The 25,740-nt window shown below is 46.4% G+C and overlaps 1 protein-coding gene across 5 annotated transcripts in view; it reads right to left on the bottom strand.

The window, feature by feature from the left end:
- Positions 1-25,740, bottom strand: part of LOC147352177 (asialoglycoprotein receptor 2-like) — a 45,412-nt gene that overhangs the window by 2,959 nt on the left and 16,713 nt on the right. For 3 of the 5 annotated variants that reach the window (XM_086359358.1, XM_086359357.1, XM_086359356.1), the window contains 9 exons: positions 24,399-24,476; positions 23,921-24,070; positions 22,433-22,552; positions 22,147-22,242; positions 21,191-21,262; positions 20,978-21,064; positions 20,729-20,874; positions 15,183-15,289; positions 14,552-14,927 (listed from right to left, as the gene is read on the bottom strand). In XM_086359358.1, the coding sequence (XP_086215484.1) occupies positions 14,771-14,927; positions 15,183-15,289; positions 20,729-20,874; positions 20,978-21,064; positions 21,191-21,262; positions 22,147-22,242; positions 22,433-22,552; positions 23,921-24,041 (906 nt within the window). In that variant the 5' untranslated portion in view covers positions 24,042-24,070; positions 24,399-24,476 and the 3' untranslated portion in view covers positions 14,552-14,770. Of the gene's footprint in view, positions 1-14,551; positions 14,928-15,182; positions 15,290-20,728; positions 20,875-20,977; positions 21,065-21,190; positions 21,263-22,146; positions 22,243-22,432; positions 22,553-23,920; positions 24,071-24,398; positions 24,514-25,216; positions 25,452-25,740 lie in introns of those variants that run through there. The other 2 variants (XM_086359359.1, XM_086359361.1) reach the window with 2 other exon arrangements.

Here is a 25,740-nt window from a genome sequence, read left to right as displayed (position 1 = left end):
AACCAACAAATGAGAACTTAGTCAAATATGCTGTTGAAACCGTTTACCTCAGACTGGGACTCGAACCCAGCCAAAACCCAGTCTGGGACTCAAACCCACGTGGCTGGGATTCACGCCCAGCCAAAACCCTACTTGAGACTTGAACTCACACGGCTGGACTCAAACATAGCCAAAATCCATGGTACCTGGTTTCAGGACCTAATGAAGCTTGGGTTCTTGATGTCTCACCATAGAAAGAATTCAGTGAGAGACAAAGTGATAGGTAATAAGTGGATTTATTCAGATACAGAGAGAAGCACACTCCACAGAGTGTGGGCCATCGCAGAGGGTGAGTCCGGTGAGGAAATGCAGTATGGTTAGTTTTTATAGGCTGGGTAATTTGATATGCTAATGAGCCAATCCTAGATCAGATCAGATCAGATCAGTTGCTCAGTCGTGTCCGACTCTTTGCGACCCCATGAATCCCAGCACGCCAGGCCTCCGTGTCCATCACCAACTCCCGGAGTTCACTCAGACTCACGTCCATCAAGTCAGTGATGCCATCCAGCCATCTCATCCTCTGTCGTCCCCTTCTCCTCTTGCCCTCAATCCCTCCCAGCATCAGAGTCTTTTCCAATGAGTCAGCGCTTCGAATGAGGTGGCCAAAGTACTGGAGTCTCAGCTTTAGCATCATTCCTTCCAAAGAAATCCCAGGGATGATCTCCTTCAGAATGGACTGGTTGGGTCTCCTTGCAGTCCAAGGGACTCGCAAGAGTCTTCTCCAACACCACAGTTCAAAAACATCAACTCGTCGGTGCTCAGCCTTCTTCACAGTCCAACTCTCACATCCATACATGACCACAGGAAAAACCATAGCCTTGACTAGATGAACCTTTGTTGGCAAAGTAATGTCTCTGCTTTTGAATATGCTATCTAGGTTGGTCATAACTTTCCTTCCAAGGAGTAAGCGTCTTTTAATTTCATGGCTGCAATCACCATCTGCAGTGATTTTGGAGCCCAGAAAAATAAAGTCTGACACTGTTTCCACTGTTTCCCCATCTATTTCCCATGAAGTGATGGGACCAGATGCCATGATCTTCGTTTTCTGAATGTTGAGCTTTAAGCCAACTTTTTCACTCTCCACTTTCAGGCTTTTTAGTTCCTCTTCACTTTCTGCCATAAGGGTGGTGTCATCTGCATGTCTGAGGTTATTGAGATTTCTCCAGGCGATCTTGATTCCAGCTTGTATTTCTTCCAGTCCAGCGTTTCTCATGATGTACTCTGCATATAAGTTAAATAAACAGGGTGACAATATACAGCCTTGATGTACTCCTTTTCCTATTTGGAACCAGTCTGTTGTTCCATGTCCAGTTCTAACTGTTGCTTCCTGACCTGCATACAAATTTCTCAAGAGGCAGATCAGGTGGTCTGGTATTCCCATCTCTTTCAGAATTTTCCACAGTTGATTGTGATCCACACAGTCAAAGGCTTTGGCATAGTCAATAAAGCAGAAATAGATGCTTTTCTGGAACTCTCTTGCTTTTTCCATGATCCAGCAGATGTTGGCAATTTGATCTCTGGTTCCTCTGCTTTCTCTAAAACCAGCTTGAACATCAGGAAGTTCACGGTTCACATATTGCTGAAGCCTGGCTTGGAGAATTTTGAGCATTACTTTACTAGCGTGTGAGATGAGTGCAATTGTGTGGTAGTTTGAGCATTCTTTGGCATTGCCTTTCTTTGGGATTGGAATGAAAACTGACCTTTTCCAGTCCTGTGGCCACTGCTGAGTATTCCAAATTTGCTGGCATATTGAGTGCAGCACTTTCACAGCATCATCTTCCAGGATTTGAAATAGCTCAACTGGAATTCCATCACCTCCACTAACTTTGTTTGTAGTGATGCTTTCTAAGGCCCACTTGACTTCACATTCCAGGATGTCTGGCTCTAGGTCAGTGATCACACCATCGTGATTATCTGGGTCGTGAAGATCTTTTTTGTACAGTTCTTCTGTGTATTCTTGCCACCTCTTCTTAATATCTTCTGCTTCTGTTAGGTCCATACCATTTCTGTCCTTTATCGAGCCCATCTTTGCATGAAATGTGCCTTTGGTATCTCTGATTTTCTTGAAGAGATCCCTAGTCTTTCCCATTCTGTTGTTTTCCTCTATTTCTTTGCATTGATCGCTGAGGAAGGCTTTCTTATCTCTTCTTGCTATTCTTTGGAACTCTGCATTCAGATGTTTATATCTTTCCTTTTCTCCTTTGCTTTTCGCTTCTCTTCTTTTCACAGCTATTTGTAAGGCCTCCCCAGACAGCCATTTTGCTTTTTGCATTTCTTTTCCATGGGGATGGTCTTGATCCCTGTCTCCTGTACAATGTCACGAACCTTAGTCCATAGTTCATCAGGCACTCTATCTATCAGACCTAGGCCCTTAAATCTATTTCTCACTTCCACTGTAGAATCATAAGGGATTTGATTTAGGTCATACCTGAATGGTCTAGTGGTTTTCCCTACTTTCTTCAGTTTAAGTCTGAATTTGGCAATAAGGAGTTCATGGTCTGAGCCACAGTCAGCTCCTGGTCTTGTTTTTGCTGACTGTATATAGAGCTTCTCCATCTTTGGCTGCAAAGAAAATAATCAATCTGATTTCGGTATTGACCATCTGGTGATGTCCATGTGTAGAGTCTTCTCTTGTGTTGTTGGAAGAGGGTGTTTGTTATGACCAGTGCATTTTCTTGGCAAAACTCTATTAGTCTCTGCCCTGCTTCATTCCGTATTCCAAGGCCAAATTTGCCTGTTACTTCAGGTGTTTGTTGACTTCCTACTTTTGCATTCCAGTCCCCTATAATGAAAAGGACATCTTTTTTGGGTGTTAGTTCTAAAAGGTCTTGTAGGTCTTCATAGAACCATTCAACTTCAGCTTCTTCAGTGTTACTGGTTGGGGCATAGACTTGGATTACTGTGATACTGAATGGTTTGCCTTGGAAACGAACAGAGATCATTCTGTCATTTTTGAGATTGCATCCAAGTACTGTATTTCGGACTCTTTTGTTGACCATGATGGCTACTCCGTTTCTTCTGAGGGATTCCTGCCCGCAGTAGTAGATATAATGGTCATCTGAGTTAAATTCACCCATTCCAGTCCATTTCAGTTCGCTGATTCCTAGAATGTCGACACTCACTCTTGCCATCTCTTGTTTGACCACTTCCAATTTGCCTTGATTCATGGACCTGACATTCCAGGTTCCTATGCAATATTGCTCTTTACAGCATCGGACCTTGCTTCTATCACCAGTCACATCCACAGCTGGGTATTCTTTTTGCTTTCTTTTGCTTTGCTCCATCCCTTCATTCTTTCTGGAGTTATTTCTCCACTCATCTCCAGTAACATATTGGGCACCTACTGACCTTGGGAGTTTCTCTTTCAGTATCCTATCATTTTGGATTTTCATACTGTTCATGGGGTTCTCAAGGCAAGAATACTGAAGTGGTTTGCCATTCCCTTCTCCAGTGGACCACATTCTGTCAGATCTCTCCACCATGACCCGCCCATCTTGGGTTGCCCCACGGGCATGGCTTAGTTTCATTGAGTTGGACAAGGCTGTGGTCCTAGTGTGATTAGATTGACTAGTTTTCTGTGAGTATGGTTTCAGTGTGTTTGCCCTCTGATGCCCTCTTGCAACACCTACCGTCTTACTTGGGTTTCTCTTACCTTGGGCGTGGGGTATCTCTTCAGGGCTGCTCCAGCAAAGCGCAGCCATTGCTCCTTACCTTGGACGAGGGGTATCTCCTCACCGGCACCCTTCCTGACCTTCAACGTGGGATAGCTCCTCTAGGTCCTCCTGCGCCCGCGTCAATCAATAAGGAAATCAGTCCTGACTATTCATTGGGAGGACTGATGCTAAAGCTGAAATCCCAATACTTTGGCCACCTGATTCGTAGAACTGACTCATTGGAAAAGACCCTGATGCTGGGAAAGATTGAAGGTGGGAGGAGAAGGGGACCACAGAGGATGAGATGGTTGGATGGCATCACCGACTTGATGGACGTGAGTTTGAGTAAACTCCAGTAGTTGGTGATGGACAGGGATGCTTGGCGTGCTGCAGTCCATGGGGTCTCAGAGAGTCGGACACGACTGAGTGATTGAACTGAATGAGTGGGAGGATTATTCCAACTATTTTGGGGAAGGGGTGGAGATTTCCAGGATTTGGGCCACTGACCACTCCTTGGTCTTTTAACAGTGGCTTGGAGCTGTCAGGGGACCTCTGAGTGTGTCATTTCACTTGCTGATTGAGGATCAAGGTCTAGTCTTATCTGCCATCTTGGTCTCATTTGATTCTAATCAGTTTATGTTGTGTCCTTGGTCTATGTCATTCTTTCAAAAGTTGTGCCCTGCCCCTTTCCCTCTTGTTACACTTTCAGTTATCTAGATAATGTTCTTTCTTTGATCTGAGGTGGGAGTTAATTTTTTTAGAGTAAGAAAAGATTAAGTATAGGGACTTCCTTGGTAGTCCAGTGGCTAAGACTCTGCTCACAATGCAGGGGGGATGAATATGATTCCTGATCAGGGAACTAGATCCCACATGGCACAATTAAGAGTTCGACAGCCACAACTAAAGACCCTACATATTGCGATGTTAGGCAAATTAAGAGGGAGGAAGTCTTGTCCAGGCTTCAGAAACAGGAGAGCAGGCCCTTGACCTTGCTTCTGATCTGCCTGGACACTGTCCAAATACTGCCTGGATTCCATGCCTGCCCTCAAGCACGGCACTTGAGATAAGAAAAGGAGTGGGTCTTGGAATTCTAGGGCTCCTGGAGTCTGGCCAGCCGCTCAGGGTTTAATGAAATCCTAAGACTCACAAGATAAAACACACCGCATTGCAACAAGGTTAAAGTGAAACCAATACTACATTTTTGCGCGCAAACTGCTGATGATATCAGTTTGCGGCCTGGGATTACAAGCGGGAGCCCCTGAAACTGCAATCTGAAGTCTCAACCCATGGAGTGGATGCACTGCCCGGGACCTTTTCCCAATTAGGATTCCAGATTGCTGTTACTCGGGACTTCTCAGAGCTGTTACTCCGAAATTTGAAATTCATAAGAGCACATCCACAGCTTCCCTGCAATTTTCTTGCCTCCCTCAAATAGCACTCCAGGATCCCAACAAAGTTTGCAGCTTAACTACGGGCTTCCCAGGTGGCTCAGTGGTAAAGAACCTGTTTGCAGTGCAGGAGACGCAGGAGACTTGGGTTCAGACTCTGGGTTAGGAAGATCCCCTGGAGAAGGAAATGGCAATCCATTCCAGTATTCTTGCCAGGAATATCCCATGGACAAAGGAGCCTGACAGGCTACCATCCATGGGGTTGCAAAGAGTTGGACATGACTGAAGCAACTGAGCACATTGGGCTAAGAGGAGGTAAAGAAGCGGTCCTCTCCCCTTTATGACTGTCTGGCTACTTGCACGAATTCCCTCGAAATCATCTCGACTCCCTACTTTTCACTTACAGAGTCTGGGAAGGAGAATGGTTTCTTTTTTATCACCTCTTAGTATGTCCTGTGGAGAAGGCAATGGCACCCCACTCCAGTACTCTTGCCTGGAAAATCCCATGGATGGAGGAGCCTGGTAGGCTGCAGTCCATGGGGTCGCTAAGAGTTGGACACAACAGAGCGACTTCACTTTCACTTTTCACTTTCATGCATTGGAGAAGGAAATGGCAACCCACTCCAGTATTCTTGCCTGGAGAATCCCAGGGACGGGGGAGCCTGTTGGGCTGCCGTCTATGGGGTCGCACAGAGTCGGACACGACTGAAGCAACTTAGCAGCAGCAGCAGTAAGTCCTGACTCCATGTCTCCTGCTCCTCTCTGAGTTTCTTCTCCAGGTTTATGGAGATATAATTGACATGTAACATTGTGTAAGTTTAAGGCATACAATGTGTTGATTTGATATATTTATAAGTTGTAAAATGACTGTCTCCACAGTATTACCTACCACTTCCAGCTCATTTCATATTTACCATTTCTTTTTTTTTTGGTGGTGAGAATATTTAAGAACTCCTCTATTAGCAACATTCAGGTATATGAATATAATATCATTAGATATGATTGCCATGCTGTACATTAGATTCCCCAAACTTGTGAATCTTATCATGGAAGTTTGTGCCCTTTGACCTATATCTCCCCATTTCCCCCATTCCTCAGTTCTTCTCGGCTTTAAATGTATTAATTGAAGCATTTGTCAACAATCATTCTCACTTTGCAGAATTCAACCAAAGTTCTATCAAAACAGGAAAAGCATTACTTAACTTTCTATTTCAAATGGCCTTGCCATGTCTCTCATTTCCTTAATTGGGCTTGGCAAATTTTTATTTATCCCATTAGTCTTTTCAGAAGTGAGATTTTGGGAACTACCTGGTGGTCCAGTGGCTAAGACTCTGCACTCCTAATACAGGGGGCCTGGGTTCGATCTCTGGTCAGGGAACTAGATCCCACGTGCCACAACTAAGACCCTATGCAGCCAAAAAAAAGATGTGAGATTTTGTTAAAAGGATAAACAAGCCACAGATTTGGAGAAACTTCTTGCAATCCACATCTTCAACTAAAGACTGATATCTAGAATAAATAAAGAATTCTAAAGACTCAACAGTAAAAGAAAGAAAATCCAACTGGAAAATGGGCAAAAGACATGAAGAGACATTGTGTCAAAGAGGATATACAGATGGACAATAAGCACATAAAAAGATGTACAATATTAGCCATCAGTTCAGTTCAGTTCAGTTCAGTTGCTCAGTCATGTCCGACTTTTTGCGACCCCATGAACTGCAGCATGCCAGGCCTCCCTGTCCATCACCAGCTCCCAGAGTTTACCCAAACTTTGTCCATCTAGTCGGTGATGCCATCCAGGCATCTCATCCTCTGTCGTTCCCTTCTCCTCCTTCCCTCAATCCCTCCCAGCATCAGAGTCTTTTCCAATGAGTCAACTCTTCGCATGAGGTGGCCAAAGTATTGGAGTTTCAGCTTTAGCATCAGTCCTTCCAAAGAACACCCAGGACTGATATCCTTTAGAATGGACTGGTTGGATCTCCTTGCAGTCCAAGGGACTCTCAAGAGTCTTCTCCAACACCATAGTTCAAAAGCATCAATTCTTCGGCGCTCAGCTCTCTTCACAGTCCAAATTTCACATCTATACATAACCACTGGAAAAACCAAAGCCTTGACTAGACAGACCTTAGTTGGCAAAGAAATGTCTCTGCTTTTGAATATGCTGTCTAGGTTGGTCATAACTTTCCTTCCAAGGAGTAAGTGTCTTTTGATTTCATGGCTGCAATCACCATCTGCAGTGATTTTGGAGCCCCCCAAAATAAAGTCTGACACCGTTTCCACTGTTTCCCCATCTATTTCCCATGAAGTGATGGGACCAGATGCCATGATCTTAGTTTTCTGAATGTTGAGCTTTAAGCCAACTTTTTCACTCTCCACTTTCACTTTCATCAAGAGGCTTTTGAGTTCCTCTTCACTTTCTGCCATAAGGGTGGTGTCATCTGCATATCTGAGGTTATTGAGATTTCTCCCGGCAATCTTGATTCCAGCTTGTGCTTCTTCCAGCCCAGCGTTTCTCATGATGTACTCTGCATATAAGTTAAATAAGCAGGGTGACAATATACAGCCTTGACATACTCCTTTTTCTATTTGGAACCAGTCTTTTGTTCCATGTCCAGTTCTAACTGTTGCTTCCTGACCTGCATATAGGTTTTTCAAGAGGCAGGTCAGGTGGTCTGGTATTCCCATCTCTTTCAGAATTTTCCACAGTTTATTGTAATCCACACAGTCACAGGCTTTGGCATAGTCAATAAAGCAGAAATAGATGCTTTTCTGGAACTCTCTTGCTTTTTCCATGATCCAGCGGATGTTAGCAATCTGATCCCTGGTTCCTCTGCCTTTTCTAAAACCGGCTTGAACATTTGGAAGTTCACAGTTCACATATTGCTGAAGCCTGGCTTGGAGAATTTTGAGCATTACTTTACTAGCGTGTGAGATGAGTGCAATTGTGCGGTAGTTTGAGCATTCTTTGGCATTGTCTTTCTTTGGGATTGGAATGAAAACTGACCTTTTCCAGTCCTGTGGCCACTGCTGAGTTTTCCAAATTTGCTGGCATATTGAGTACAGCACTTTCACAGCATCATCTTTCAGGATTTGAAATAGCTCAACTGGAATTCCATCACCTCCACTAGCTTTGTTTGTAGTGATGCTTTCTAAGGCCCACCTGACTTCACATTCCAGGATGTCTGGCTCTAGGAGAGTGATCACACCAGCATGATTATCTTGGTCATGAAGATTTTTTTGTACAGTTCTTCTGTGTATTCTTGCCACCTCTTCTTAATATCTTCTGCTTCTGTTAGGTCCATACCATTTCTGTCCTTTATCGAGCCCATCTTTGCATGAAACATTCCCTTGGTATCTCTAATTTTCTTGACAAGATCTCCAGTCTTTCCTATTCTGTTGTTTTCCTCTATTTCTTTGCATTCATCACTGAAGAAGGCTTTCTTATCTCTTCTTGCTATTCTTTGAAACTCTGCATTCAGATGCTTATATCTTTCCTTTTCTCCTTTGCTTTGTGCCTCTCTTCTTTTCACAGCTATTTGTAAGGCCTCCCCAGACAGCCATTTTGCTTTTTTGCATTTCTTTTCCATGGTGATGGTCTTGATCCCTGTCTCCTGTACAATGTCACGAACCTCTGTCCATAGTTTATCAGGTGCTCTATCTGTCAGATCTAGTCCCTTAAATCTATTTCTCACTTCCACTGTATAATCATAAGGAATTTGATTTAGGTCATACCTGAATGGTCATACCTAAAGTGGTTTTCCCTACTTTCTTCAATTTAAGTCTGAATTTGGCAATAAGGAGTTCATGGTCTGAGCCACAGTCAGCTCCCGGTCTTGTTTTTGCTGACTGAATAGAGCTTCTCCATCTTTGGCTACAAAGAATATAACCAATCTGATTTCAGTGTTGACCATTTCATGATGTCCACGTGTAGAGTCTTCTCTTGTGTTGTTGGAAGTGGGTGTTTGCTATGACCAGTGCATTCTCTTGGCAAAACTCTATTAGCCTTTGCCCTGCTTCATTCTGTATTCCAAGGCCAAATTTGCCTGTTACCCCAGGTGTTCCTTGACTTCCTATTTTTGCATTCTAGTCCCCTATAATGAAATTAGCCATCAGAGAATTGCACATTAAAACCACAGTAATATATTACCTCACATCTATCAGAATGGTTAAAATTCTTTTTAAAAATAGTGTGTGCATGCTAAGTTACTTCAGTTGTGTCTGACTGTGTGACCCCATGGACTGTAGCTCATAAGGCTCCTCTGTCTATGGGATTCTCCAGGCAAGAATATTGGATTGGGTTGCCATTTCCTTCTTCAGGGGATCTTCCAGACCCCAGGATCGAATCCACATCTTTTAAATCTCCTGCATTGGCAGACAGGTTCCTTACCACTAGCACCACCTGGAAAGCTCAAAGCAATTAACACCTCTGGAGGCACCGCTGGGATTAAAAAATAGTGATAGCAACCAAATGCAGGTGGGGATGTGGACAAACCTCTCTGGAGATTTCCATAGGAACCCCAAGGGCGATGGGCAAGGCAGAACACAGCATGGGACACAAGAGCAGAACTCGAGCAAATAGCATCAGTACCTTCATGATGGCCCCAAGGACCACCAAGCACCTGGCTGGCAGCCACGCATCCCTTACACCGTATCTTTCCTCCCTCCCAGATGAAAGAAGCCTGGAGAGAGCTAAGTGTAATGACTGTGAGCCCCCCAACTGAGGCTTCAGTGGTGATTTTCAGACCCGTGGGATAAAGGGAACATCACAAAGTTGGGGAGGAATTTCCTGTCCAAGAGATCAGGCCTAGAATAGGGTCAGCTCTCGCTGCAGCACATTGCAAATGGAAAACGTGGGAAATGGTGACAGATCATTTTCAACCTAGAATTCCATATTTCCACAAATGATCAATCCTTCTATCCCAAAAGAGTCCATTCCTTTCCCAGGAAGCTACTGGAGGGGATGCTTCAACAGAACGAAGGAATAAACCAAGAAAGAACACATGGATCCAGGGAAGAGAGGATCCAGCCCAGAAGAAAGAGGTGGTCCAGGGATTTCTCAGGAGTGGGAAGTCCCAAGAAAACTGCTAGCAGGGGGAGGAGAACGGAAGGGGGAGCCAAAGTTACAGAAGTGGATCAACAGGAAGTCTATGGGAGCTTGAATTCAAGGGGCCAGCTATAGGCCCCTTACAACGTCTCTGAGGTCATGATCACAATTTTTTTTTATATAATTATGAAAACAACTAACTGACTATTGACTTAGCCACTGAACAACCACAACAACATATATAATAGTCAGTTCTTTGCAACCCCATGGACTACAGCACACCAGGCTTCCCTGTCCTTCATTATCTCCCAGAGTTTGCTCAAACTCATGTCCATTGAGTCAGTGATGCTATCCAACCATCTCATCCTCTGTTGCCCCCTTTACCTCTTGCCCTCAATCTTTCCCAACATCAGGGTCTTTTCCAGTGAGTCAGCTCTTCGCATCAGGTGGCCAAAGGATTAGAGCTTCAGCTTCAGCATCCATCCTTCCAATGAAGATTCAGGGTTGATTTCCTTTAGGATTGACTGGTTTGATCTCCTTGCTGTCCAAAGGACAATATAATATATGTAATAATGTATATTATTATTATAATATAATCAGTTAGGATGACCACCATCACTTTCCACTTCAGTTTCCCCTCCTTCACATCTTCCTCTGTGTCAGGTGGCATTTTTTTTAATCCAACCAAGAAATTGGGTTGGAAAAACAGGTTTGGCTTGAATGGAGAGGGACCCTGTTATTTGCTTTACAGTCAATTTATCCTTAGGGTTGGCCCACCTACCCAGTCATGGCTTTTGGGGGTACTGTTGGCACCCATCGTGTAGACTCCCTTAGGGGTGAATGAAGGTGGGCCATGAGCCTCCCTCAAGCACTGGCATCAGTAGTAAAGAAGAAATATGCTGGAGGATACCCACAATGATCTTTCTCTTCTGAAAGTCTTACAATACCTTTGTCACAGGCAGAAGGAAATAATAAGTATGCAGCCAAAAAGCGGAGGAGGCGGGGAGAATGGATTTCACAGGTGTATTGGAAGGTTATTAAAAATGTTATATCAGTTGTCTGGATTTTGTGATGTTTGTAGTAGCTTTCAGCTTTTGGGCCTTCTTTTCTTTATGTTTAATTTTGTATCCACAATTTTGCATCTTTTCCTAAGGAGGGCGCCCCAAATCGTGTACATTTCATGCCCTGTAAAACTTGGATTCACCCTGATGGCTCTTGGAAAAGAGTACAACTGAAGTACTGGTGACGTGACCAGATCACATGTGCAGAATATTACATTGTCAGGCTTTTTACAGTTAAGGAAGACTTAGTAATTGATTCACAGAATCTGATGCAAAATTTTCAAGTATTCAGAAGAAATTTCAGAAGAAACAAAAGTTGTTCAAAAAAGGAAATGTAAGCATATTATACTACTTGGCTCAGCAATTAACAATATTGCCACAGCCCTAACCAACACAGATTCTGAATTAGGATTCAAGTAAAAACTGTTACAGACTAAATTGGAAAATTATACCCATCTACAAGATAAAAAGTGACTGAATAATGTCTACAATTGATAAATAAAGAGGTATCAATTTGTGTGTGTGTTTTGAAAGTACAAATGTCTAAGGGAAATAGCTAAAATACTGAAAGTGGTGTCTCAGAACAGCAGGGATGGCTGAAGGAAAAAAACAGGGTCTGGTAACTGCTTCTAGCCCTATAAGACTTTAAATTGTATGTATTATTTGTGTCATAAGTGTTTAAATTCAATGCCAATTATATACATTTTGAAGAAGTCCTAGAAAAATTTGCAACTGAAAATTGGGAAGTCTTGACCCAGAACAAGCTTAGATGCAAAAATTGCTTGAAGTATTAGATGTGAAAACAAAAACAGCAACTACTTGCCCACCACAGAGGATGATTTAATAACATCTGGCACATCTATCGGAGAAGGCAATGGCACCCTACTCCAGTACTCTTGCCTGAAAAATCCCATGGATGCAGGAGCCTGGTGGGCTGCAGTCCATGGGGTCACTAAGAGTCGGACACGACTGAGCGACTTCACTTTCACTTTTCACTTTCATGCATTGGAGAAGGAAATGGCAACCCACTCCAGTGTTCTTGCCTGGAGAATCCCAGGGACGGGGGAGCCTGGTGGGTTGCCGTCTATGGGGTTGCACAGGGTCGGACACTACTGAAGTGACTTAGCAGCAGCAGCAGCAGCAGAACGTCTATATTTTGGAATTCTCTACCCCGGCTAAATTCAATGAATTAAAACCTCTCAGGGAACAGCATAGACTGGATCAATGTCCATAGGACATGGGAAAGTGAAAAAAGCTAACTACATCATGATACGCGGTATTGCATATGGGCACGTACGCAGGAAACTTCCTACAGAAACCCTGAAATGGTTCATTTTTATGTCAGCTTGACTGGGACACAGATGGTGAGTCCAACATTATTCTGGGTGTGTCTGCGAGGGTGTTTGGGGATGAGATGAACATTTGAACTGGGAAAGCAGATTGCTCTCCCTAACATGGGCTGGCCTCCTCCACACCATTGAAGCCCTGAATAGATCCAGAAGGCCGGTCCTCTTAAGGTAAAAGAGAGTTCTTCCTGCCTGGCCCTCTCCAAACTGGGACAACGGTTGTTTTCCTACCTGCAGACTCAGGTGGAGACATTGACTCTTCCTGGGTCTGGAGCCTTTAGACTCAGACTGCATCTTACTCTGATGGATTTTGGGGGTTTCCAGATCACCGACTCATCTGCAGAAGTTATCCATACTCCCATGAGCCAATATATCTCCTATTGGTACACACAGATCCCATTGGTTCTGTTTCTGTGGAGACCCTTGACTAATACAATATCCATGAAATGGTTAACTCTGGGTAGAAGTAGGAGTGGTGAGGGGAGGACACGCGGTGTGTGTGTGCGTGTGTGCAAAACATTTTTTACTATTAGTTTATACTACTTTTGTAAATAAAAATAAAACCAAAAAACCTAATTGCTTCAAGACTCGTTTAAGGTTGGTCGTAGTGATCTTGGAAGGTGCAGTTTACACTGTGGAGGCTGTTGGAGACACCCTTTACTGGAGAGCTGTCTAGGTCAGTCTGGGGTCTTTTCAATCCTGCTTCTCTTAGCAAACTTTTTCACTGGCCTTTGCCAGCCCAGTTCACAGTTCCCAGACTGACAGGGTGTTCTTTGGAACAGGGATGTTCAGTGGAGCAGGGGTGTTCTTTGAAACCTCTTTTGCAGTGAAGCCCTCAGGGCAGACTCTGTGGCCCCAGCCATGCTGGCTCCACCCCCACCCCACGCCAGCCCCACCAGTGCCATCCAGGGGCCCCTCTGTGCCCATCTCTGGCCTGTGTGCTTTAAGATTAGGTGTTGAACATAGAGCGTTGGTTACCAGGGGTTGGCAGGGGAGGGGGAAACGATGATCAAAGGGTACATGCTTCCAGTTTTAAGAGGAATAAGTTCTGGGAATCTAATATAGAGCACGATTATTATAGTTAATAATACTGTATATGTAGTTGAAGGTTGCTAAGACAGTAAATGTTAAATGTCCACACTGCAATAAATGGTAACTGTTTAACATGAAGAAGGTGTTAAATAAAGCTATGGTGGTAAAAAAAAAAAAAAAGATTAGGTATCAAGCCTTATTTTATATCCCTGGATACATTCCAGTGTCTCCTGGTTTACAGCCTATGGGAACTTGAATGGAATTTGCATACTACTGTTGCGTGAAAACTGTATAAATATTAATTATGTTAAATTGGTTCATAGTGCTTTTCAGGTCTGCTAGAGCCTTTTACTTTTCTGTCTATTCAGTTTATTAATTTTTGAGAGTTTGATATTGAAACTCCAATTAAAAATCTTTAAATATTAAAAAAAATAATTTGTAATATATAGTAAAACTATATATAACTTTGTTCTGTATTTTCCAAGTCTCTTATAAATGTGTTATCATACTTCCATAATTCAAAAAATAAAAAAATTAAATATTAAAAAAAACAGCAAATTACCAAGCAAATAAGCAAATAAAAATATAAAACTTCATAGGTAGGGGAGCGTAAAAAAAAAGATTAAGTGTCAGGGACAGCTGTCCAACGCTTGAGCTCTCTCTTCGAGACCCTCTCCCTCCCTCTTCTTTGAATCCTACACTTCCCAGTTCCAAATAACCAGTCCACACAAAGTTTCAAGTATTTGTCCTTTTCCTACTCCCTGATGGCTCAGCAGGTAAAGAATCTGCCTTCCATGCAGGAGACACAGGAAACGTGGGATCGATCCTTGGGTTGGGGAGAACCCCCTGGAGAAGGAAATGGCAACCCACTCTAGTATTCTTGCCTGAGAAATCCGATGGACAGAAGAGCCTGCCAGGCTACTGTCCAATGGGTCGTAAAGAGTCGCACATGACTACGTGACTAAGCACAAGTTACACACTACACCACTGAGGAAGCTGAAAATTATAATAATAATAATTACAGTGAATTTCAGAAGAAGGCAGGAGCTGTCTCCCCAGGGTCAGAGTTTCTTCAGCCCCCCGCGTCTATCCCTCTTCAAGCTCTCCCCATGCTTCTAAAGACTCTCCTCTCCTTCCTTTCTTCAAAATGCCCAGGCAGGAGGGTTTGCGGGTCAGAGGTCTGCTGGAGGCTGGGGGAGGTGGGCGGCTACATGGTGATGTTCCGCTTTGTCTCACACACCCAGCGTTTCACTTGCTGGCAGAAATCGTCATTCCAGCGCCCATCCCATCTGATCTCTGCACAGTCCTCGCTGGCCCCCAGCTCGTGCCCCCGCCAGTCATCGGGCTGAGCGGGATCCCAGTTCCTAGGAAGGCAGGACAAAGCTCCGCTCCAGATGGCCCCCTCATCCCAACAACCCTCACCCCCCACCTCAGAAATGCATGGGTTTTTGGGGTTCAGGGAGCCATGACTGCAGTCTTGGGAGCTGAGAATCTGGGTGAGGCGGGAGATGGTGGGAGAATTTGGTCCCTGAGGGACGAGTGGGAGCGTACCGGGGGCAGAGACCAGATGGCCATCCCCAGGACAAATTAATGGGGAGAGACAAGGAGAAGCCACTTACTTGTAGCTGTGCTTGTAGTCTGTGCCGTCCACCCATTTCCAGGAGCCATCGCTGTCAGTGAGACCTATCCAGACTCTAAAGGGGTTTGTGTGTTGTACAATGAACTTCTGGAAAACAGGTGGGAGGGAAGTTTCTAGTCCCTTGTGCCTCCATTCAGGCCTTAGCTGTGGCGCCCTCACCCCACCCCCAGTCTGATCTGTCCCCACCTTGAAGCAACAGCTCCCAATAAAAGTTCCTGGCTTTTTCTTCTGCAACCATATCTATTATTTAGTGAACATTTACTGGGCTAAACATTGTACTAATTGCTTTACAAGGATTATCTTTTTTCATCCCCATAACGCTCTGTAAATTGGACACCCTAATGGTTTACACTTTACACGTGAGATTAAGGAACTGAGGGTATCTGTGGAGCCCAGGGTAACAACCCAGGGTCTGAGTTGGTGACCCTTGTCCCCTGACCTGTCCTCCCACTTCATTCCTAACTCACGGCTGCTAGACCCCTATTCTAATCTTTTCCCTGTCTTCTGCCCACAACCTCAAACTCTGGGATCCTGACCCCTGCCACCCTCATGGTGACCCAATGACCCAGTAAAGATCTGGGTTTCACTTGCCTCTCACGTACATTTATCTGCTCCTACTTCTACATACAGGTTTACCTGGTGGCTCAGATGGTAAAGAATCCGCCTGCAATGCAGGAGACCTGGGTTCAATCCCTGTCTTGGAAACATCCCCTGGAGAAGGCAACAGCTACCCACTTCAGTATTCTTGCCTAGAGAATCCCATGGACAGAGGAGTATGGCAGGCTACAGTCCACAGGGTTGCAAAGAGTCAGACGCAACCGAGCAACTTTCACTTTCACTTCACTTCTACATACAGCTGCCACGTCTGTTGTTCTCCAGGCCCTACAGCTTCCAAGCTCGGACCCACTGCTCAGAGCTCTGTTATGACTTGGCTACAGGGGCTCTGGCAGTCTGGCTGAAAATAAGAAGATGCCCTATATGTGAGGGACAGCCAAGCTGTCCAGCTGGTGGGCGTGGGACAAAAGTGGTTTTTGAGATAGCTTCCCAGGATCCATGCATACCTCCTAAGAGGAAGTGGCTTTCTCTTAAGAGCTATGGCTCTTTCTGAGGCCTTAAGAGGGAGGTGTGGCGTGCTGCAATTCACAGGGTCACAAAGAGTCAGACATGACTGAGCAACTGAACTGAACTGAGGCCTTAAGCCCCCTGGCTTGGGAGGGCAGCAGCATAGAGTGTGGTCACCTTGTTTTATGAAGGAAGCAGAGGGGGTCGGTTCACCAACATGCATATGTAGCAGTTTCCTTTGATAGCATATGAAGGGTCTCCAACTGCATCTGGAGGAAAATTTCCTAATTCCACTTTCCCTTCCTAGACACTTAATTAAAACTGCAGTTAGTCACCTCATCTGAAGGCAGATACAGTAGCATTCTTGAATTCTAGACTCCTGCAAATAGTCAATATCCTGTACGTGAAGGGACAGCTCTCAAGGGCTCCTAGGGCTGTTCCCCAAATTCAGGAGGGTCAACGAAGCTGGAGGGAAAATGCCTGGAGGCAAGATATTCTCTTTGCTGCTGCCCACTGCCCCAGTCCCCTCTTCCCATCACCACAAGAAGTTGAATAACTGAATGAACAATACAAAGCATCAATATCCAGCCCCCTGTGTTGAAGACTGAGTGTGTGTGCACGTGTGTGCTCAGTCATGTCCGACTCTTGGTGACCTCATGGTCTGTAGCCCACTAGGCTCCTCTGTCCATGGACTTTTCCAGGCAAGAGTACTGGAGTAGGTTGCCATTTCCTACTCCAGAAGATCTTCCCAACCCAGGGACTGAACCCGCATCTCCTGTATCGTCAGGCAGATTCTTTACCACTGCGCCACCTGGGAAACCCAGGTGAAGACTGAGGGGAGGGATGAAATAGTGTCAGATGATCAGAAAAGACAGTCCATGAGAACACTTCTGCCCTATTCATGAGTAAATAACAGGCAAGAAAGAATTCAGCCCATTCAAAGAAGGAGCCTGGGGGAGTTTTATCATGGAAACTGAGAAAAAATAAAGAGGATGGAAGGGAAGAGGAGGAAGAAAAAAGCACTGTGATATCAAGAAGAGAAGTGAAAAATATACTTTGTAAAGAAAGCATGTTTCTAAACCTAAGAAGCTATTGGAGAATAGCTTATATCCTCAGAAACATTAAAGAGGAGATGAACGACATAAAACTACAAAAGAAGAATCAAAGAAGAAAGATAACAATGATAAACAAAGAGAAGAAACTGAAAATTTTGAGCTACATTAAAAAAAAAAAACCTCAACAAAAAATCAAGTCTGAGATACAAAAGACAGTCATGAAAAAAGAGCCCAGAAAACTAAGGAAAAGAGAGAAAGAAGGTGAAGTGAAGTCACTCAGTCGTGTCCAACTCTTTCTGCGATCCCATGGGCTGTAGCCTACCAGGCTCCTCAGTCCATGGAATTTTCCAGGCAAGAGTACTGGAGTGGGTTGCCATTTCCTTCTCCAGGGGATCTTCCTAACCCAGGGATCGAACCCAGGTCTCCTACACTGCAGGCAGACGCTTTACCATCTGAGCCACCAGGGAAGCCCAATATTTCTTTGAGCCCCTTTTTTGGGGCAGGGGAGGCAAGAATACTGGAGTGGGCTGCTCCCTTCTCCAGGAGATCTTCCCAACCCAGGGATTGAACCCTGGTCTCCCGCATTGTAGGCAGATGCTTTTAAACAGTAACGAGATGAAGGCTATGGAGGGTAGACAATGGAGATCATTTTGAATGGTGTGCTCCAGAGGAAAAGAGAACAAATGGGCAAGAAAAACTATTCAAATAAATGGCTTAAGAAAAATTTCCAAAACATATGAAAATCTAACTTTATGTGTTAAAAGAACTCTCCTAGCCTCAGAGCAAAAATACAGAGAATGTACAACACTGGAATATATCTGAGATTAATGAAATTCAAAGAAAAACTATTTGCACATACATGTAAGGAATGTGAGAGAGATATGAATGAGGCGTTATAAACTTCAAAGTTGCTAAGAGACTAGATCTGAATTGTTCTCAGTGAAAAAGAAATGATAATTGTGTGACATGGTAAAGGTAAGAGCTAACACTACTTTATTCATAATATTGCAATATGTAAATATATCAACCGAGGGTGTTGTGCACCTCAAACTTACAGGGTTACATGTCAATGATATCTCAATTTTAAAACCGAGAAAAGATTGAGGCGTGAGAAGAAGTGTACTGGTTTCCTCATCTTTCTCATGAAAGTTATATAAATTCTTTTATTTTTTAAAGCCAAGAAGTTTCAGCCCATTATTTAAAGTTATGACAGTAATTACTAGTGTAGCTAAAAACAAGCCACATTTAGTCCAAAATAACACAGTGGAGAAACCAAAAAGAATACATCTCACATAGCAAATGGGAGAAAATAAAAGAAGCATATAAAACAGAAAAGAATTAGACTGATTAAAGATATGTATTTTAAAATAAATGCAAGTGCGAGAGCCCAGAAATAAACCCACACACCTACGGTCAATTAATCTACGACAAAGGCGGCAAAAATATACAATGGAGAAAAGACAGTCTCTTCAACACGGTAGTGTTGGGAAAACTGGACAGCTACATGTACATCAATGAAATTAGAACACTCCCCCACACCATATACAAAAATAAACTCAAAATGGTTTAAAAACCTAAATATAAGACACGACACCCTAAAACTCCTAGAAGAGAACATAGGCAAAATATTCTGGGACATAAATCACAGCAGTATTTCTTAGACCAGTCTCTCAAGGCAAAAGAAATAAAAGCAAAAATAAACAAATGGGACCTAATCAAACTTAAAAGCTTTTGCACAGCAAAGAAAACTATCAACAGAACAAAAAGACCACTTATGGAATGGAAGAAAATATTTGCAAATGATGCAATTAACAAGGGGTTAATATTCAAAATATAAAAACAACTCATACAACTCAACATCAAAAAAACAACTCAACAAAAAAATTGGCAGAAGACCTAAACAAACATTTCTCCAAAGAAGACATACAGATGGCCAGCAGGCACGTGAAAAGATGCTCAACATTGCTAATTACTGCTGCTGCTGCTGCTGCTAAGTCACTTCAGTCGTGTCCAACTCTGTGTGACCCCACAGGTGGCAGCCCACCAGGCTTCCCCGTCCCTGGGATTCTCCAGGCAAGAACACTGGAGTGGGTTGCCATTTCCTTCTCCAATGCATGAAAGTGAAGTCGCTCAGTCGTGTCCAACTCTTAGCGACCCCATGGACTGCAGCCCACCAGGCTCCTCCATCCATGGGAGTTTCCAGGCAAGAGTACTGGAGTGGGGTGCCATTAAGGGTGGCTAAACAATAGAGTAGCATCATTTATGGGGGGTGGGGGGTGCCTAAAAAATTATCAATACTCAGGATGAATCCAAGATTAATTAAATCAGAACCTTTGAGTGCAAGACCAAGTGTCAATATGTTTTAAACTCCTCAAGAGGTTACAATACACTGCGATGGCTGAGAATCATTCATCTAAAACAGAGACTCAAAATGGTTGGAAATAAGAGGGATGGGCAGAGATACACGAAGCAAATGTAAGTGAAAAGAAATCAAGGACCAGTCCCTTCATATCACATGAAGATGAATTCAAGGCAAAAAGCATTAATCAGGACACTGATGTTCATTTCACAATAATAAAGGTACCATCCCATCCTCCATAAAGTTGTAGGTAGCATGAACTTGTGCGCCAAATCACAGACTGAGTCTTAGGTTGATTCACATGAAACTTTATAGGCCAATACAGATAGAATATTGGCAATTCAACCTGATCAGTAAAGTAAAATATGTCCGTAATCCATATCCATATATATATCTCTACCCTCACCTCAAAGTGGGGATAACAAGAGTGCCTGCTCCATAGGGTTGTGAGGGTTAAAGCAATGGATATATGAAAGTGCCTGACACATAGTGAGGGCTCAGTAAATGTTATCTTTAATACCCTCCTTTGCCCGAACATGTCCACTTGTTCGAATGGGTTGAGTCTTCCCTCTGGACTTTGGAGTTGTGATCTGGTGGCAGCAGTGGGCAGGGAGACTCGGGGTGCTTTGGAGGGACCCAGTAACTCATGCCAGGTGTGTTCCTGTGAATCCCACCCACTCTGTCCCTTTCACGCAAAGACCCATCACGTTCCCCAGGCCAGCACAGAGCAAGCAGGGACTGTCAGCGCCTCCACAATGTTCTCCACAGAAGTCCTGGCCCTTTAGTTCATCCTGCCACTCATTCTGTCTCCTGCCCTGATCCTCATCACCTGGTCTCCTGGCTCCTATCCTTTGCCCTGGCTCCTGGATGTAATCTCCCACCTCTTAGAATCAATGGCTGCTCCATCATGAACCTCCCAGAGTGGGGACAGATTTCTGCTTCTGGTTTCTTCCTCGGGTTAGAAAAAAATAACAAAACAAGCCTGACCCAGCCTCCCAGAGTTTGCATTCCCAAGGTTTCCTCCTGCCTTTGGGAAGGTTGTGGTTTCACCTGTTCCTCTCTGGAGTTGATGACCACGAGGTGGGCATTCTCCAGCTGGCAGTACTTCTCAGCCTCGAGCCAGGGCTTCCCCGAGCGAGAGAACCAGTAGCAGCTGCCATCATGGTCCACCCAGTTCACTGGGCAGCATTCTGTGCCTGAGGGGGTTGGAGGGACAGAAGGAGATAAGATCCAGCTGGAGGGGACATGCAGAGGGACTGGAGATGCTCACCCCCCAACCCCACCCTACCACATCCCTACCATTGCTCTGGAAGTGTGCCATCTGACAAGTCAGTGTGCGCAGATCCATGGGGAAGTGCTTCAGATGGAGCCGCAAAGTGGCATGATCTAAGGGTCAGAGTGTGGCAAGGGTGTGGTAGGCCGTGTGCATGGCCCCACAGACCAGGACTCCAGCGTCTGGCTGGGGAGATACACGCTAGCACACACACGCACACTCAGGACAGAGTCTCTGACCTGCTTTCAGGTCTTGCTGCTGTTTTCCCAGCTTGGCTTCCAGAAGTCTCACCTTGTCACCGGCGAAGCCTCCTGCAACAGAGGAAAGTTAACCTGTCTCCCTTCCACTCTGCCTCCCCAACATTTCTCCATCCTTATGCCACTGACACGTCAGTCGGGGCCACCATCACCTTGACCTAGGATGTTGCACGCTCTGCTCTCTGTTGCATGCTCCCAACCCCACCCACTCTTCTCTTGGCTGCACGGTGGTGTTCTGAAGCACAACCTGCTCAGGCCACTCCCCTGTTAAATCCTTCCCATAGCTCCCTATGTTCTCAAAGTAAAGCCTCACGAGTTAGCACAGCTTGCCTGCATGGCCTGGCCCTGACCCACCTCTCTAGCCCACCCTTGGCCCACCCCTCCAGCCACACTGGAAATGTTGAGAGTCTAGGACATGCAGTGGTCTTCCTCACGTCCTGGTCATCAGACTCTGCTCTCTACCTGGTTCCCACCTCCATCCTCTACTCTAACCCTTACTCATCCTTCATGGACCCTCGGCTCAGGAAGCAGCATCCTTGGAACCCTTGCCTGGCTTCTCAGGTTGGGTTATCCGCCCTAGTCTGTGCTTCCTTCCCAGTACCCCTAAACACTCCCCTATCGGACCCAGCATGCATGCGTGTGTGTTAAGTCACTCAGTCATGTCCAACTTTTTGCAACCCCATGGACTGTAGCCTTCCAGGCTCCTCCATCCTTGGGATTCTCCAGGCAAGGGTACTGTACAGTGGGTAGCCATCCCCTTCTCCAGGGAATCTTTCTGAACCAGGGATTGAACCCAGCTGTCATGTATTGCAAGCAGACTCTTTACTGTCTGAGCCACCAGGGAAGCCAGCAAGGGGCCCAGCCAACCCTCGCTGCTAAACCAACCCCTCAACCACCCAGCACATCCCAGTCTCTCCCCTTGGGGCTCGCCCACTCACCGTGGGAGCTGAGATTCAGGATGTCCATCAGGGTGCCCGACGAGAAGTTGCTGAAAGCTTCCTGTAGGGTCTGCAGCTCCCCTTGCAGCTGTGCTCCTTGTCAGGAGACAAAACAGGACAAAGTGGATCGCACTCTGTCCCACCTGACAGCCCTCATCACTGTCTGTGGGATGGTCTCCTTCCCCGCCCCAGCACTGCCTCCATCTCTTCCCTATCGTGGCTCTCACTGGCCCCAGCACTGCCCGAATCCGCGCCCCCACTGCTGCCCCACCCCTGCGACCCTCACTTTGGGACCCTGTCACACAGATAGCCACCAGCAGCAGGACGTTGAAGACCAGGACAAGCAGACTGAGGCGGAACTTGGAGCAGAGACGCTGCAGCAGAAGAGGCTGGGGAGGAGGCATCCCTGCAAGAGAAGGGGTGTCAGGACAAGGGGCATCAGAGGCAGGGGGCCAGAGAGCCAACCTCATGGAGCGTCAGAGGAGCAGAGCCTGAAGAAGTACAGCCTTGCTGGGTGAGGGCAGGCGGAGAAAGTAGATTCCGAGATGAAAAACACTCTGGATGAAATTAATAGATGAGACAGGCATATGTCTCAATGAACTTGGAGGCATAGCAACAACAACTGTATAAAAAGAAACGCCAGGAAAGAAAAGAATCCCACACTCCCCCAAAAAATAGAAAGAGCACCAATGAGCTGTGGGATCATTAACATATGCATAATTGATGGAAAGGGGAGCTGGAGAGGCAGAAAGAAATTTTTTTTGAGGAAACAATAGCCAGTGTATCTCCAAATCTTCTGAAAACTCTAGGCCTATAAAAGCCTGGGAAGAGTGGAAGCTGCTCCCAGGTGAGCAGGTGCCAGCTGTCAACCCACTTTCAGGCGGCAGAGGCTGCTAGAGGCTGGCTGATGGTTGCACCCCTCAGGCACGCTCTGCCAGGCTGTCCATCCTGCCTCTTTCAGGCGAGCCCCCTGTCCCGTGAAATCCAAAACCGCTGGACTCTCTCCAAGCCTCCTGCTGAAACACGAATCCTCTCATTCTCAGAAGATCCAACAATATCCAAAGTTACTTTTGTGTGTTCACTACCTACCAGGCAGCTTGTGGGACCTGAAGGGGCAGAGGGGTGTAGGTGGGTGTGGCCTCTGCCCCACGCAGCCTGTTGAAAAGGCTTGTGAACCTGCTGCCAGGGAAAGGAGAAGCCTGGTGGGACAGCAGCCTTCTCCCCTGCCCAGCTCCCACCCTCAGCTGCAACAGGGGCAGTTCTTCCAGCCTCAGGCAGGAAGGGGTCCCTCTTCCCAGCCCAGGCTAACCAGTCCCCCTCCTTGAGCTTCAACCCCCAACCCCTCCTGGTCTCCAAAGAGCTTCACTCCATCACCACCACCCACACCTGACATCCCCTCCCACATCCCGGCTCCCGCCCTTCACCTTGGAAATGGCTCAGCTCTTTCTCGCCTGAAAACTTTCTCCTAGACACTTGGGGACTTTGGTCAAGATTTGCTAGAGAAAGATCCAGGCAGGGGGCTTGGAGGGGAAATTTCTCTGTGCCCTTTCCCTCCAACACACCCTTCCCCTACCCCCCATCACACACAGCACATACTGGTCAGGTTGGAAGGAAGAGGGGAGACCCCTTTCCTGGGATCCTGGGGGTGGAGAAGGGGGTGAGGTCAGAGGATAGTCCCTGGTCATAGGGTGAATGTGACAAAGGCCTCAGAGGGACAGAGAGTGACTGGGAGCTAGACTAGGGTGGAGCAGAGCCCCAGATACCAGACACTTGCCTTTCCAGAATGGTTCTCTCCTGGGGCTGTGCCCACAAGTGCCTGGGCCCTCGCCTCTGCCGAGCTGGTGGTCATTCTCCTCGGAGTCCAGCTGCTGGATGTCCTGGAAGTCCCTGGCCATGCTGGGTCCTGGGTGTGGCTGGACCCTGCCTGGGTTCAGGGCTGCTTTAGGGCTGGGACTGAGTTGGGGTTGGTGCTCGTGCTAAGATGCTAATTGAGGTGGAGGCTGATGGATGTAGGCTCAGAGTGGGTCTAGGCGATGGCTTGGGTTGGATCTGAGGTTGGAGGGGAGATGGAAGCTGAAATGCTGCTGGGTCCCATCCCCTCTCAGGAGACCGCTTGGGCCTCGAGCCTCCCCTCCACACATGCCAATCACCCCACAACTTCCCATCGACTCCCCCCCACTGTCTCTGAACCAGGGTCTGTCTAATCCCAGACATCCCCAGGCCCACCTGCCTCCCCAGTGACCTCAGTTTACCTGTTCAAGGTCTAGAAGGCCGCCCAGGCCCCAGGACGCAGGAGGGCTTGAACCAGGAGAACTGGGGACCAGGTGGTGCTGGAGGAGAGGAGGGAAGAGGTGAGCACCATTTCAGGTGAGGGCCCTGAACCCGTGTGCCTGAGTGTCCAAGCGCTTCTAACTTGGCATCTCCTGCCCCTGGGACTTTGGACAGTAAACAGAGTGGAAACTGAGTTGGAAACTCAGTCAATATGTGGTGGGGGCAGAGGGCAGGACTGTGTCTCTGTCCTTCACAGAGAAGGGGTCTCCTGGCCTGACCCTTCTACCCTCGGAAGCTAGTCACCTCACTCTTCTCGGAACATTTGGGAGGGGGGCCAGCCAGGAGGAACCAGGGTGCAATTGGCTATTTCCTCTCTATCCCTCTCCCATTTCACTTCCTGCCTCAGATTCCTGGAATTGTTAGTCAGACAACCCTGATGAGGATTGGAGGGGCCACTTCTGTGCTCTTGCCCAATCTGGCATCTGAGCCAAGGCCCCACGTCCTGTAGGCCCAGCCATCAGGCTTCCCAGCTTTGGGCCAACTGGCTTCACTCTCCATGGGAGTAAAGCCCCTCAGAGACTGGAAATTCAGGGAGGGCAGAGAAGAGGGAAGAGCATCCAGAAAGCGGTGGATAGGAGAGGTTCAACCTTGTAAATAAGCCCCTTCTGTGGCCCTGGTTGGGCTTCCCTGGTGGCTCAGTGGCAAAGAATCTGCCTGCGATGCAGGAGACACAAGTACGATCCCCGGGTCAGAAAGATCCCTTGGAGGAGGAAGGGGCAATCCACCCCAGTATTCTTGCCTGAGAAATCCCATGGACAGAGGAGCCTGGTGGGCCACAGTCCGTGGAGTCACAAAGAGTCGGACACGACTGAGCAACTGAGAGGCCCTTTCATGGCCCTACTCCAGAAGCCTTGGGCCTCACATCCAGGCACGGTGCTAAATGACCCACAGACATGCTCTCTGGTAACTCTCACAACATGTTGCAGCAGATCACTTCACTTCTGCTGATCCCACTTCACAGAGGAGGGAACAACCTGGAGGAGATTAAGTGACTTTACTGTGTAGCAGGGTACGGGGCGGGGCAGGGGGTGGACAGTGGGAGGCAAAACGGATGGAGGGAAAATGCCATCCCATCAGACTGGGGGGTCTTCACAGTCCTGTGAGGAAGACAGGGCTTCACGAACCGAAAAATCAGAGCTCAGTTGGTAAAGAATCCGCCTGCAGTGCGGGAGACCTGGGTTTGATCCCTGGGTTGGGAAGATCCCCTGGAGAAGGGAAAAGCTAGCCACTCCAGTATTCTGACCTGGAGAATACCATGGACTG

This window comes from Bos grunniens, chromosome 19, assembly GCF_055505025.1.
Source record: "Bos grunniens cultivar Pamir isolate PY7600 chromosome 19, Bosgru_T2T1.0, whole genome shotgun sequence".
Taxonomy (NCBI): Eukaryota; Metazoa; Chordata; class Mammalia; order Artiodactyla; family Bovidae; genus Bos; species Bos grunniens.
This window is presented reverse-complemented; position numbering and strand designations above follow the sequence as displayed.